At 44.5% G+C, this 13635-nt stretch overlaps 1 protein-coding gene across 1 annotated transcript in view; it reads left to right on the top strand.

The window, feature by feature from the left end:
- The first annotated feature begins 8340 nt into the window (after positions 1-8340).
- The window catches only part of TOM1L1 (target of myb1 like 1 membrane trafficking protein), a 319221-nt gene continuing 313926 nt past the window's right edge, over positions 8341-13635 (top strand). Inside the window, exon 1 of the mRNA XM_063961262.1 lies at positions 8341-8562. Within this exon, the coding sequence (XP_063817332.1) occupies positions 8505-8562 (58 nt within the window). The 5' untranslated portion in view covers positions 8341-8504. The remainder of the gene's footprint in view (positions 8563-13635) is intronic.

The following is a 13635-nucleotide window of genomic DNA, read 5'->3' on the forward strand; positions in this document are numbered from 1 at the left end:
GTCCAAGGCACAATGCCTCGAAAGTAGTCAGAGGTCATTTGGTAATAATTGGGTGTATAGTAGAGTGAAAGTGTCTGATTTGGAGGAACTGAAAAAAATGTTTAGTGGGAATAGATATATCCTCTTGAATTTAAGAGAATTGGGGAAAATATGCGGTCGTGGAGATATCATTAAGAAACAGTATGCCCCTGTTCTTCCATGGGAGTAACAATGTCTTGTGCATATCCCGAGGAAAAGCAGGGTTATGTAGAAGAGGCTCAATTGGAGATGCAGTGGGGGATAGTCTGTATTTTTTTGTGTGCCGAGTCCCAGATAGATAAGGAGTGAGATATGATTGGGTGAGAGGCTACAGTGTTGGGTCGGTTGGACCTTGGGATCCATAGAAGGGAGGAGACAGAAGAAAGCCCCAGTTCAGCTGCCTCAATGTCAGCCCAGACCTTCCGTGCCCCAGGGTTACACCATTGTACGCAGGGAGCCAATTGCGCTGCAATATAATAACGTCTGAAGTCTGGAATACCCAGACCTTCACCAAGACTCGAGCGCTGTAACAATCGTAGGCGAATTTGGGGGCGCTTTTTAGCCCAAATAAAACTAGAGGATTGAAATCTTAAAAATGTAAAAACATAAGAGGGGACGAAGATTGGGAGTGTTTAGAAAAGATAGAGGAGCCTAGGGAGCACATTAATCTTCACTGAATTAATTTGTCGGATCCATGATATAAACAAAGACCACCATGAGAGCAGGTCTGATTTGACCTGGTCCAGAACATGGGGGAAGTTAGCCTGAAAGAGTTGGTGATGTCGATGGGTGAGATAGATACCCAGGTATTTAAGTTTACATTTATGCCAGGCGAACGGGAAAGAAACTTCGAGAGCTAGTTTGGTTGGGACCGGAACATAGAAATCAAGTACTTCAGTTTTGTCGGGATTGATTTTATAACCGTAAAATTTGGAATAGAGGTCTATTTCAGTCAAAAGAGGTTGCAGAGGTTTGGCCGGTTGTCCCAGGGATATCAGGACATCATCTGCACAGAGCGCAATTTTATGCTCAGTTGGGCCAATTCGTACACCAGCAATGTCCGCATTGGAACGTATCCTTGCAGCTAGGGGTTCCATAATGAGGGCAAATATTAAGGGGGAGAGAGGGCAGCCTTGCCTGGTACCTTTAGCAATCCCGAAAGGGGAAGAGGTAAAGCGGTTAACTGAAACCTGTCAGGAATCAGCGTTCAGCAGCATCTCACTTACCAGCACGCTAGTGTGCAGGCCTCCGGAGGTCATGGCCCCAGTTGCGGCTGCATGAATGCACTGTCCGCGAGCATCATAACTAATGTCGCTGAGTACCCCTGAACCACATCTCTTGGCTCCTGTTTCTGCTGGTCAGTCTCCTGCAGCCCACAGCTCACTGTGCTCCACCTAACCAGTACTATCTCTTGGTAAACTACTGGTTTCAGCCAGCAGCCTGGAATACACAGTGCTTCTAGTTAACAGCATTAACTCCCGATGCACTACTGAGCCCAGCCAGCAACCAGCAGTGCATTGTATTAAGTGTCTACAGAATTACTCTCCTGATGAATCACTAGCTCCAGCTAATTCTCAGCTGATCTGGATACCCAATCCAGCAGGGTGTGTTCTCATAGAGTTCAACATCCAATCATCACAAAGCAAGGGGTATAAGTTCCAGTCCGTGGCTCATTCTCATCGCCTTGGACAACGAGTCACATTAGTGTGTCAAGTTCTCCTGGTTCCCATGTTCCTGTCTTCAGTGGTTCCCCGTGGTTCTTCTCATCATTTCATTCATCACTCTGCAATTCTCCTGTTTGCTTCAAACTCCAGCCACAGCTCATCAGCAGTAAGAGACTCTCCTCAGGTGTTTGTTTCATTGCCTAACCTGTGCACCTCATTATCAATATATCAACCTGTGTATTCAGCATTTAACAAGGCTTGCTGTGTTGGGACTGTCTACTGCCTGGCCCTTGTGTGGCTATTAGAACTTGAATGATACAGAGACTTTGTGCTTTTCAAGTAATACTGGAGTTCTGCTTTGTTTCAGTTATTATTTACAAATCTGTTTGCATCCAATTACCAAGTTATTTCACATTTGTGTTACCAGTGACTTTATTTTGCTTAAAACCATTTGCATCCAGTTACCAAGTTGTTTCACGTTTTGATGTCAGAGACTTTATTTGCTTTAAACCTTCTGCATTCAGCCATCAACTTATCACCAATATATATTTGTGTTGCCAGAGACTTTTTATCATTACCTTGGAATCAGTTACTGTTTATCATTTCATTTCTGCTACTACCAATGCTACGTACCATCTATTGTTATATCATTGCTCTGTGACCTTTGTGTTTATTAAACATCAGCGCATATGCGCAGGACTTTTATTCAGCCTCCACGTTTCATACGTCATTCCAACACTGACCCACTAGTGCCCCCTCCGGGGACAGACAAAATCAGAAACCTGACAAAACCGTGGTGAAATGAGAGTGGTACAGCGCCTGAACACCCCAGAGGAATCTACCAGTAAAACCCATTCTGTGGAGAACCTGAAAGGAAAAGGACCATGAAATACGATCAACTGCCTTCTCGGCATCCAGAGCTAAAATCAACGAGGGGAGTTTCTGTGCATGGATAGAATGGATTATGTTTATGGCTCTCCTGTTATTATCAGATGCTTGGAGACCTGGGATAAAGCCCACTTGGTCCGGTTGAATTAGATGGGGAAGATAAGTAGCGAGACGCTGGGCTAAGATTTTGGCATAGATCTTTAGGTCTACATTGAGTAGAGAGATAGGCCGGTAATTTGCACATTTTGAGGGGTCTCTATCAGGTCTTGGGATCATTACTATGTCAGCTTGCAGTGAAGCGGGTGCAAATGAGGCACCATTCAAAATGCCATTAAATAAAGAGGTGAGGTGGGGAGCAAGATCGGGCACAAATGTCTTGTAGTAATGGGCCGTAAAACCATCGGGTCCTGGGGCAGCGGAGGGTTGCATTGATTTTGTGGCAGCTATGGTCTCTTCCTGTGCAATGTCAGCATTCAATGCGGACAATTGGCTTTCAGATATATATATATATATATATCAGACAAGTATATTTGTACAGCCTCAGTGTCGCGTCGAGAAGCAGGAGGCACTGGCAGGTTATACAGGGCGTTATAAAAATCTCTAAATTCATCAACCATCACTCTGGAATCGTATGTGAAGCCCTTTAGTGTAGCAGAATAGAGTTTATCAATGGAGGTCAAGGCCTACTTACGTAGCAACTTGTTGGCTAACAGAGAGTCGATTTTATCAGACTTGTCATAAAATCTTTGCCGTAATTTCCACAGGGTGGTGGCAGCCCGATGGGAGAGGAGAGTATTCAACTGTCCTTTAAGATTATCAATATGCTGAAGAAGGGCGGACGTGGGGTTAAGTTTATGTTTGGCTAGTAAGGTCGAAATTTGACTTTCAAGAGAAGAGACCTCCTGTGTCATATTTTTCCGCATAATGGAGGTTTTTACCATTATGTGGCCTCGGAGAGTGGCTTTGTGGGCTTCCCACATGATTCTGGGAGCAACGTCTGGGGTATCATTTTCCTCAAAATAATGCTTGAGGACTTCTTTGAGTTCATTCACATTCGAAGGGTGCAGTAACAGCGTGTCATCCAATTGCCATTTGCGAAATGGAGAGGGACCCTGCAAAAGATCCAATAGAATATAGACCCCCGCATGGTCGGTCCATGTAAAGGGAGTAATACCAGCATCTACTAAGGATGTCGAAAGAGGTTGGGAGACGTGAAGCATGTTGATGAGCGAGTATTGTTGATGGGGGGCTGAGTAGTGTGGGTAGTCACAGGCCGAGGAATGGCAGAACCTCCATGAGTCACAGAGGTTAAATTGTTTGAGGAAAGAAGTGAGAGTAAGAGCAGCCCTAGAAAAAGTAGTGTCTTTTTTGGAGCCTGAGTTGCCAGATTTGTCAGGGGACAGGTCAAGAACCGTATTAAAATCGCTGCCTAGGATAACGTGACCCTGTGCAATTTTGTGAAGATGGAGAAATAAGTGTTGAAAGAACTAAGCTTGGTCCTGGTTGGGAGCATAAACAGAGACAAAGGTGTATGTGTCAGAGTGCAAGGTGTGAAATAGGATTGCAGCTCCCCGTTTTTTACAATCAGCTGAGGCAGAGTAGGTCTGGGAGTATCACTTGCCTTTTAGCTGGGTATGCAAGCCGGTTAGGTTGGTCTCCTGGAGGAATACAACATCTTCCCTTCAGGGGTATATCTAGGGGTCCGGGCACCCCTGGCATAGTAAGGGACTGGCGCCCCCCATATTTGAAATAGGGAAGGTGCATGTGCAAAAAAGGGACATGATCTTGTGGGGAAGGGGCATGACCATACAATAGTTCCCCAATTCAAATTACACTACACAGTAGTAACCCTTATACACATCATGCCCACACAGTAGCTCTTCCCTTTACACATTATGCCCACACAATAATTCTTATAACACTGAGGAGACATCCGCAGTGCCCGGCCTGGCTAAGGAGGCAATGCCACCCAAGGCTAGGTAGTATAATCAAATAGTAGTGCAAAGAAGTGCAGTGCAGCACACTACCCAGTGGTGCAAGTAGGCAAAATCGCCCTCGGCACTCGCACACCAAAAGATGGGTGTGGCCACATGGGGCATGGCCAATGAAAATGAGGGTGTGATACACATGACCCCAATAGTACATTGCCACATACACATATGCCAAAGGGTGCCAGATATGCCCTCATAGTGCCAGATATGCCCCCACAGTACCAGATAAGCCCCCACAGTCATATAGTCATAGTCCCCATCCCCCTCCCAGCACATAGCCATAGTCCCCTCCCAGTAAATACCCATAGCCCCCACCACCCCAAGCAATAGCCACAGTTTCCACCTCTCCCAACAGTCATACAGTAGTCCCCACCACCCTCCCATCACATAACAACAGTTCCCTGCCAGCATACAAAGCCGTAGTCCCCCTCCCTGCACATAGCTCCTCACCTCCCCAAGCACATAGCCATAGTCCCCATCCCTCTCTCAGCACATAGCTGTAGTCTGCCCTTAGCACATAGTAGTAGTCTCCCCCACTCCCAGCACATACATAGCCTCTCCACACAGCACACAGCCCTAGTCCCCACTCCACAACATCCCAGAAGATAGTCATAGTGTCTGGCAAAACCTGATGTGCCGAGTTGCCTGGGATGGAGGGCGGAGGATCGCTCAGCAGGCAGGAGTTGGCGCCGGTGTACGTCACCGCACCAAACTACGTGAAGAAACTGAAAATAAACTACAGCTTTTTCTAGCCAGATGTTTTGTACAGAATGCATATGACGGTGTATATATATATGAATGTATTGGTTATTGTGTTATAGTATGTAAAATAATGTTCCCACATGTGACTGCTCAGATAACCTGTGTGTTTGCTGTTGGGTAGATACAGCCAGTCTCAGATGTCAGCCCATACACCCCCCTCATTCTTCCCCACACAATGGATTCCAGGCCAAATAATCAGATGCATGGGGGTGGCAGAAGCATTGTTGGGATCCGCTGGTTTCAAAAGGCTACTGGATGTGCACTGAGGGAGAGATCTGCACAGAAGGTCAGAGAGTGGATGTACCTCTGGAGAGCAGATACTGACTAGGCATTGCGGTGCCGTCAGTGGCAAGAATCCATGGCGCAGGACACTGTGTGAGCTGGTATCCTAGACCAGGGGACACAGAACCATGGCCAGTGTGTAACAGCAGGAGATCGCAGGCATCTGTAATTCCTAACTATTGTGGGGACTTAGTAAGTAAGATACCATCCTGGCTTGCAATTTTTTTTATGTTATTGTGTACTGTGTGTGTATATTTACAATAAAGGGCAGTTGCCACTTTACTAAACAGTTTACCTGAGTGATCAGAGAATCCGTATCCTCACAACAATAATCATTAATGATAGAGGGTGCATGGGGGTGGCAAAAGGACAGAACCAATGTGACCAGAGCATCCTGGTCCCGAATTCGTCGGGGGGACCCGACACATCAAAAGCGATCCCTACTTGTAGAGAGAGAAAGGGTAGAAATGCTACCAATACAAGCGGGGAGAGTTAGGGTGGGAAAACAGGGGAAGGGAGAAGGGGAGGACAAGGGAAGAGAGAGGGGGAGGGGAAGAGATAAGGGAGAGTGCAGCATATCAAACTTAGAGAAACCTAAGCAGTATCAATACAATAACATATGGAAGAACATGAGTTATCAAAAACCAATAAGTAGAAATAAACTAAAAAAAAACAACCTATACATAAAAATGAACATAACGCAACAGAGCAGCCCAGAGATGGGACGCCTGAAAATAGAAAAACAATACGGAAGAAACCCAGCAAACGAGGGTCACTACCAAATCAGTCATGGAAACACATGCGCAGCAGGACATCGGGGTATTTTTTTTAATGAAAAATACCCCAATGATGCTGCGGAGAGGCATCGCAGGGACAGAGCTTGCCCACAAGCTCTGTCCCTGCATGTAATAATTGATACATCCATGCAATATACTCAATTATTGCAGTGTGAGTCTGGTCGAGTTAATCACCTGTCATCCGCATCATCAGATGCGGATGTTGATAAATAGACCTCTTAATCCAGCTTCAATTACATCTGAAATGTAGTGCACAGTTTTTGGCACCTGTTTATTAGGAGGATATAGTAGAAATATACAGGGTTGCAATGTAGACAGCCACAATAATTAAGAAAAAAGGGGGATATATTTTAAAGAAATAAAGTCATTGAAAAATGCAGGATTTCTTGAGGGGGGCATAAAAATTCATTCCACAATTTTACTCTTTGCAGAACATTGGAGCAAGTGCAGAAGTGTGGGGAGTGGTAGAAGAACATAGTAATGACCCTGGACATTAATGTAAACATTTTTATACACTGGATACACAGTATTAATTAACACTGTAGATGATCTATAGTATATGCTGTATCAAATATTTAAATAATATAAAGAAATGGTCAGGAAAATGTTAAACATACCATACTTAATAGATTCATAAACATAATAAAACCTGTGCTGTACTTTCTAAGCACACATTCTCCCACCTCATGGTAAAGCTCCTGTCTCTTCTTCCTGGTAGCTATTCTCTGGTCTAGTGCACTGATTGAGGGCTCAGATCCACCCACATAGCAAACTTGGTAGAAGAAGAAGCTACCACTGGGCATGTGCAGCAGTTCTGCTCTGTCCCTTACACTGCATGATGTGGCGGCAGCTCTAGTAATTGTATTATATACTATTGCTAGTGTCATAATTTCAGCCACTTACAAAGTGAAGGGGGAGAAGCATTTCCGGGCAACCTGAAACTTCCCCCTCCTGGGTTTGCCCATAAAAGTGGCCTTGTTTATATTGCCAAAAACCCATAGAGGTGCGCTAAGTAACAGAAGCATGTCATTCCTACCTAGGGCGTACTAATCCTGTATAATAAAAGGCTAATGCCGCTCCTCACCTCTATTAGGGAAACTCAAGTGTTTTACGCGCCAGCGTTCACTAGATGGCACCCAACTGAGCAATTCCATTGTTGCTCCTTTCGGATGCGCACAGCCATTGGCATTACTGTTATGTTGTGCCATCATTTTGACGGGCTGGTAACTAGTAGAGTAATAAGAGAGCTTCCACTTATACTGGTAAAAAACATTTTCTCCATCAGTACAGAAAGGGGTACTTTATTGTAACGGAAGTCATACTATGGAGCTTTAGTGAGCTGGTGCTGGCCACCATAGGTTGCTTTCCTGCAGAACTGTACCTGCAGTAATGAGTTTTTTATCAGTGCATTATTGGGAAAACAATGGAATAATTAATCATTAAAAGGGTAGAAATGGACACCTGCCTTTGCAGAGTTTTATTTTGCTTCCCTATTAATGACACTTGTATTCCGTAGAAATAGATGAAACTTCTTTTTGCTTTTTGCCAGCTTCTGAACATTTTTTTTATAGTCTGCTCCATGATAATATGCTGAGTTATGTGAGTCACCTTGTGAAATAAATGCAAAGAAATAATAAAGAAAAAATAGCTGTATGTAGTATTGATACTGCAACACAACTGTAGAAGAAAGCAACTACAATGAATCCTTTTTAGTCTTTTCAGAAACATAACAATCATGAGGTATTGTTTGTCAGGTTTTTCCCACACCCTTGTAATGTCTTCTTGTGGGGAAAAGATTGCTGAACTTGCCTGTAGTTATCAGAGCACAGAACATTCCCACGTGACAGTCACAGTCCACTCACTGTGTGTTACCTGGAACTGCTTCCAAGGTTTCTGTTACACCCATATCCTCCCCCGCCTCTTCTCCTGAGCAGGTAACTTTCTGATAAGCACACTTCTCTTCAGACTGAATGGATATGGAAATTCCAAACTCCGCACTAAAACCAGTGGATTAACCCTTCTTCTTCTTTTTTTTTTTTTTGTACTGTGAAAATTATCTCGTGGGAGTTTAATGACTGCAGGATCTGGATCACAATACAATCATGGCTTTTGGCAAAACTGTTAAAGACCCCTTCATTACCCCAGTTGGGCAGCTCATTGGTAAGTAGTGACAGAGATTGTATTTGTAATATGTGTATTTGATGTATGTGTAGTGCCTATATCTTTTTGTTTATAGAATGTGGTCATATCCCACTTGCATCTCCGTGTGGCCTCGGTATTAACAATTGTGGCACTCCCGTGATTATTAATATCACAATGGATATTTTCATTTTGAATAAAAATATCCCCCCTATGTACTAAATTTAACACACAGGGACAGCGGTAGCAACAGTTACTTCCCCAGCATATTGGAGGAGGAGAGACTCCTCCAAAGAAAGCGTCAGATTTGGGAGCTGGCCAGAGACTGCGGGAGAGGTATCTGAAGTTCTCTTTCCTGCTAGTAAAATAAAGTGGTTTACACATAAGAAGATGGTGTAAAATAACAGGGCCATAGTAGTCAGATCGTTGTCCCTATTGATAATAATGGGGACTGCAATCTGCAGCGCAAAGTAGCCTTCTGCAGGTAATGTGACATCTCCTGCATTAGGCACTTTTGCAGCCTATGGATTCCAACTTATACATGCCTACCCTCCCAGAAGTTGCAGGAGACTCCAGATTGTTTGGGGCTTCCCCCGCACTCCTGGAGGAGTGGGTGACTCACCCGCATCACCACCCTTCCTAATGAAGTGGACATGAGAGGGAGAAAATCGCTGTAATTGCGGCACCAGGTGGATGGGGTGGGGCTTAATTATGCAAATTGCGCCATGAAGCCCCATCTTCTGATTGCGGACCCTCGAATCACTGCATTTGCCCACAGGGAGGTCCGGGGTCTAATGATGTGGCAGCCCGATCCCACCCCTCCAAGTGGTTACCAGTGTCTCCTCTATGGGCTTCTCCCAGAGAGAAGATCTACAAAGTAATTAAGTAAGTTCCAAACTGAATATTAATTAGTATGCTGCTATTTTAACTAGTAATGATTTCTTCTAGCAAATTGCAGCATAAAATGATGCAACAGAAAATGACAGCATGTAAAATGCATACAGTAAAGATTATGGAGATTATATAGGAACCTACAATGGCCTAAGTACTTTGAAACAGAGCCATGAAGGAATCATGATACATGTAAAGAAACTGTTGAAAGATACATACACATATAATACATAAAACGAAATTTAAAAAAAAAAAAGGAATATGATCTGTCAAAGCTTCGGGGTCTTTTTATTAGAGATGAGCGGGTTCGGTTTCTCTGAATCCGAACCCGCCAGAACTTCATGGTTTTTTTCACGGGTCCGAGCAGACTCGGATCTTCCCGCCTTGCTCGGTTAACCCGAGCGCGCCCGAACGTCATCATGACGCTGTCGGATTCTCGCGAGGCTCGGATTCTATCGCGAGACTCGGATTCTATATAAGGAGCCGCGCGTCGCCGCCATTTTCACACGTGCATTGAGATTGATAGGGTGAGGACGTGGCTGGCGTCCTCTCCATTTAGATTATAAGAGACTGAGAGAGATTTACTGGAGCTGACTAGGAGGAGTACTGTTACTGTAGAAGTGTAGAGACTGAGTGGAGAGAGTTTACTAGTGAGGACAGTGCAGTTTACTTTATAATCCGTTCTCTGCCTGAAAAAAGCGATACACAGCACACAGTGACTCAGTCACATACCATATCTGTGTGCACTGCTCAGGCTCAGGCCAGTGTGCTGCATCATCTATTATCTATATATAATATTATATATATCTGTCTGACTGCTCAGCTCACACAGCTTATAATTGTGGGGGAGACTGGGGAGCACTACTGCAGTGCCAGTTATAGGTTATAGCAGGAGCCAGGAGTACATAATATATTATATAGTGAGTGACCACCAGACACACAGTGCAGTTTATTTAATATATCCGTTCTCTGCCTGAAAAAAGCGATATACACAGTGACTCAGTCAGTCACATACCATATCTGTGTGCACTGCTCAGGCTCAGGCCAGTGTGCTGCATCATCTATTATCTATATATAATATTATATATATCTGTCTGACTGCTCAGCTCACACAGCTTATAATTGTGGGGGAGACTGGGGAGCACTACTGCAGTGCCAGTTATAGGTTATAGCAGGAGCCAGGAGTACATAATATATTATATAGTGAGTGACCACCAGACACACAGTGCAGTTTATTTAATATATCCGTTCTCTGCCTGAAAAAAGCGATACACACAGTGACTCAGTCAGTCACATACCATATCTGTGTGCACTGCTCAGGCTCAGGCCAGTGTGCTGCATCATCTATTATCTATATATAATATTATATATATCTGTCTGACTGCTCAGCTCACACAGCTTATAATTGTGGGGGAGACTGGGGAGCACTACTGCAGTGCCAGTTATAGGTTATAGCAGGAGCCAGGAGTACATAATATATTATATAGTGAGTGACCACCAGACACACAGTGCAGTTTATTTAATATATCCGTTCTCTGCCTGAAAAAAGCGATACACACAGTGACTCAGTCAGTCACATACCATATCTGTGTGCACTGCTCAGGCTCAGGCCAGTGTGCTGCATCATCTATATATATTATATATCTGTCTGACTGCTCAGCTCACACAGCTTATAATTGTGGGGGAGACTGGGGAGCACTACTGCAGTGCCAGTTATAGGTTATAGCAGGAGCCAGGAGTACATATTATATTAAAATTAAACAGTGCACACTTTTGCTGCAGGAGTGCCACTGCCAGTGTGACTGACCAGTGACCTGACCACACTGACCACCAGTATAGTTAGTAGTATACTTATATTGTGATTGCCTGAAAAAGTTAAACACTCGTCGTGTGACTTCACTTGTGTGTTTTTTTTTTTTTATTCTATAAAAATAAAACTCATTCTGCTGACAGACAGTGTCCAGCAGGTCCGTCATTATATAATATATAATATATACCTGTCCGGCTGCAGTAGTGATATATATATATTTTTTATATCATTTATCATCCAGTCGCAGCAGACACAGTACGGTAGTTCACGGCTGTGGCTACCTCTGTGTCTCTGCACTCGGCAGGCAGTCCGTCCATAATTGTAATACCACCTAACTGTGGATTTTTTTCATTCTTCTTTATACATACATAGTTACATAGACATCTTCTCTTTATCAACCAGTCTATATTAGCTGCAGACACAGTACAGTACGGTAGTTCACGGCTGTGGCTACCTCTGTGTCTGCACTCGGCAGGCAGTCCGTCCATAATTGTATACCACCTAACCGTGGTTTTTTTTCATTCTTCTTTATACATACATAGTTACATAGACATCTTCTCTTTATCAACCAGTCTATATTAGCTGCAGACACAGTACAGTACGGTAGTTCACGGCTGTGGCTACCTCTGTGTCTGCACTCGGCAGGCAGTCCGTCCATAATTGTATACCACCTAACCGTGGATTTTTTTCAGTCTTCTTTATACATACATAGTTACATAGACATCTTCTCTTTATCAACCAGTCTATATTAGCTGCAGACACAGTACAGTACGGTAGTTCACGGCTGTGGCTACCTCTGTGTCTGCAGTCGGCAGGCAGTCCATAATTGTATACTAGTATCCATCTCCATTGTTTACCTGAGGTGCCTTTTAGTTGTGCCTATTAAAATATGGAGAACAAAAATGTTGAGGTTCCAAAATTAGGGAAAGATCAAGATCCACTTCCACCTCGTGCTGAAGCTGCTGCCACTAGTCATGGCCGAGACGATGAAATGCCAGCAACGTCGTCTGCCAAGGCCGATGCCCAATGTCATAGTACAGAGCATGTCAAATCCAAAACACCAAATATCAGAAAAAAAAGGACTCCAAAACCTAAAATAAAATTGTCGGAGGAGAAGCGTAAACTTGCCAATATGCCATTTACCACACGGAGTGGCAAGGAACGGCTGAGGCCCTGGCCTATGTTCATGGCTAGTGGTTCAGCTTCACATGAGGATGGAAGCACTCAGCCTCTCGCTAGAAAAATGAAAAGACTCAAGCTGGCAAAAGCAGCACAGCAAAGAACTGTGCATTCTTCGAAATCCCAAATCCACAAGGAGAGTCCAATTGTGTCGGTTGCGATGCCTGACCTTCCCAACACTGGACGTGAAGAGCATGCACCTTCCACCATTTGCACGCCCCCTGCAAGTGCTGGAAGGAGCACCCGCAGTACAGTTCCTGATAGTCAGATTGAAGATGTCAGTGTTGAAGTACACCAGGATGAGGAGGATATGGGTGTTGCTGGCGCTGGGGAGGAAATTGACCAGGAGGATTCTGATGGTGAGGTGGTTTGTTTAAGTCAGGCACCCGGGGAGACACCTGTTGTCCGTGGGAGGAATATGGCCGTTGACATGCCAGGTGAAAATACCAAAAAAATCAGCTCTTCGGTGTGGAGGTATTTCACCAGAAATGCGGACAACAGGTGTCAAGCCGTGTGTTCCCTTTGTCAAGCTGTAATAAGTAGGGGTAAGGACGTTAACCACCTCGGAACATCCTCCCTTATACGTCACCTGCAGCGCATTCATAATAAGTCAGTGACAAGTTCAAAAACTTTGGGTGACAGCGGAAGCAGTCCACTGACCAGTAAATCCCTTCCTCTTGTAACCAAGCTCACGCAAACCACCCCACCAACTCCCTCAGTGTCAATTTCCTCCTTCCCCAGGAATGCCAATAGTCCTGCAGGCCATGTCACTGGCAATTCTGACGAGTCCTCTCCTGCCTGGGATTCCTCCGATGCATCCTTGCGTGTAACGCCTACTGCTGCTGGCGCTGCTGTTGTTGCCGCTGGGAGTCGATGGTCATCCCAGAGGGGAAGTCGTAAGCCCACTTGTACTACTTCCAGTAAGCAATTGACTGTTCAACAGTCCTTTGCGAGGAAGATGAAATATCACAGCAGTCATCCTACTGCAAAGCGGATAACTGAGGCCTTGACAACTATGTTGGTGTTAGACGTGCGTCCGGTATCCGCCGTTAGTTCACAGGGAACTAGACAATTTATTGAGGCAGTGTGCCCCCGTTACCAAATACCATCTAGGTTCCACTTCTCTAGGCAGGCGATACCGAGAATGTACACGGACGTCAGAAAAAGACTCACCAGTGTCCTAAAAAATGCAGTTGTACCCAATGTCCACTTAA

The sequence above is a fragment of the Pseudophryne corroboree genome, chromosome 3 (assembly GCF_028390025.1).
Source record: "Pseudophryne corroboree isolate aPseCor3 chromosome 3, aPseCor3.hap2, whole genome shotgun sequence".
Taxonomy (NCBI): Eukaryota; Metazoa; Chordata; class Amphibia; order Anura; family Myobatrachidae; genus Pseudophryne; species Pseudophryne corroboree.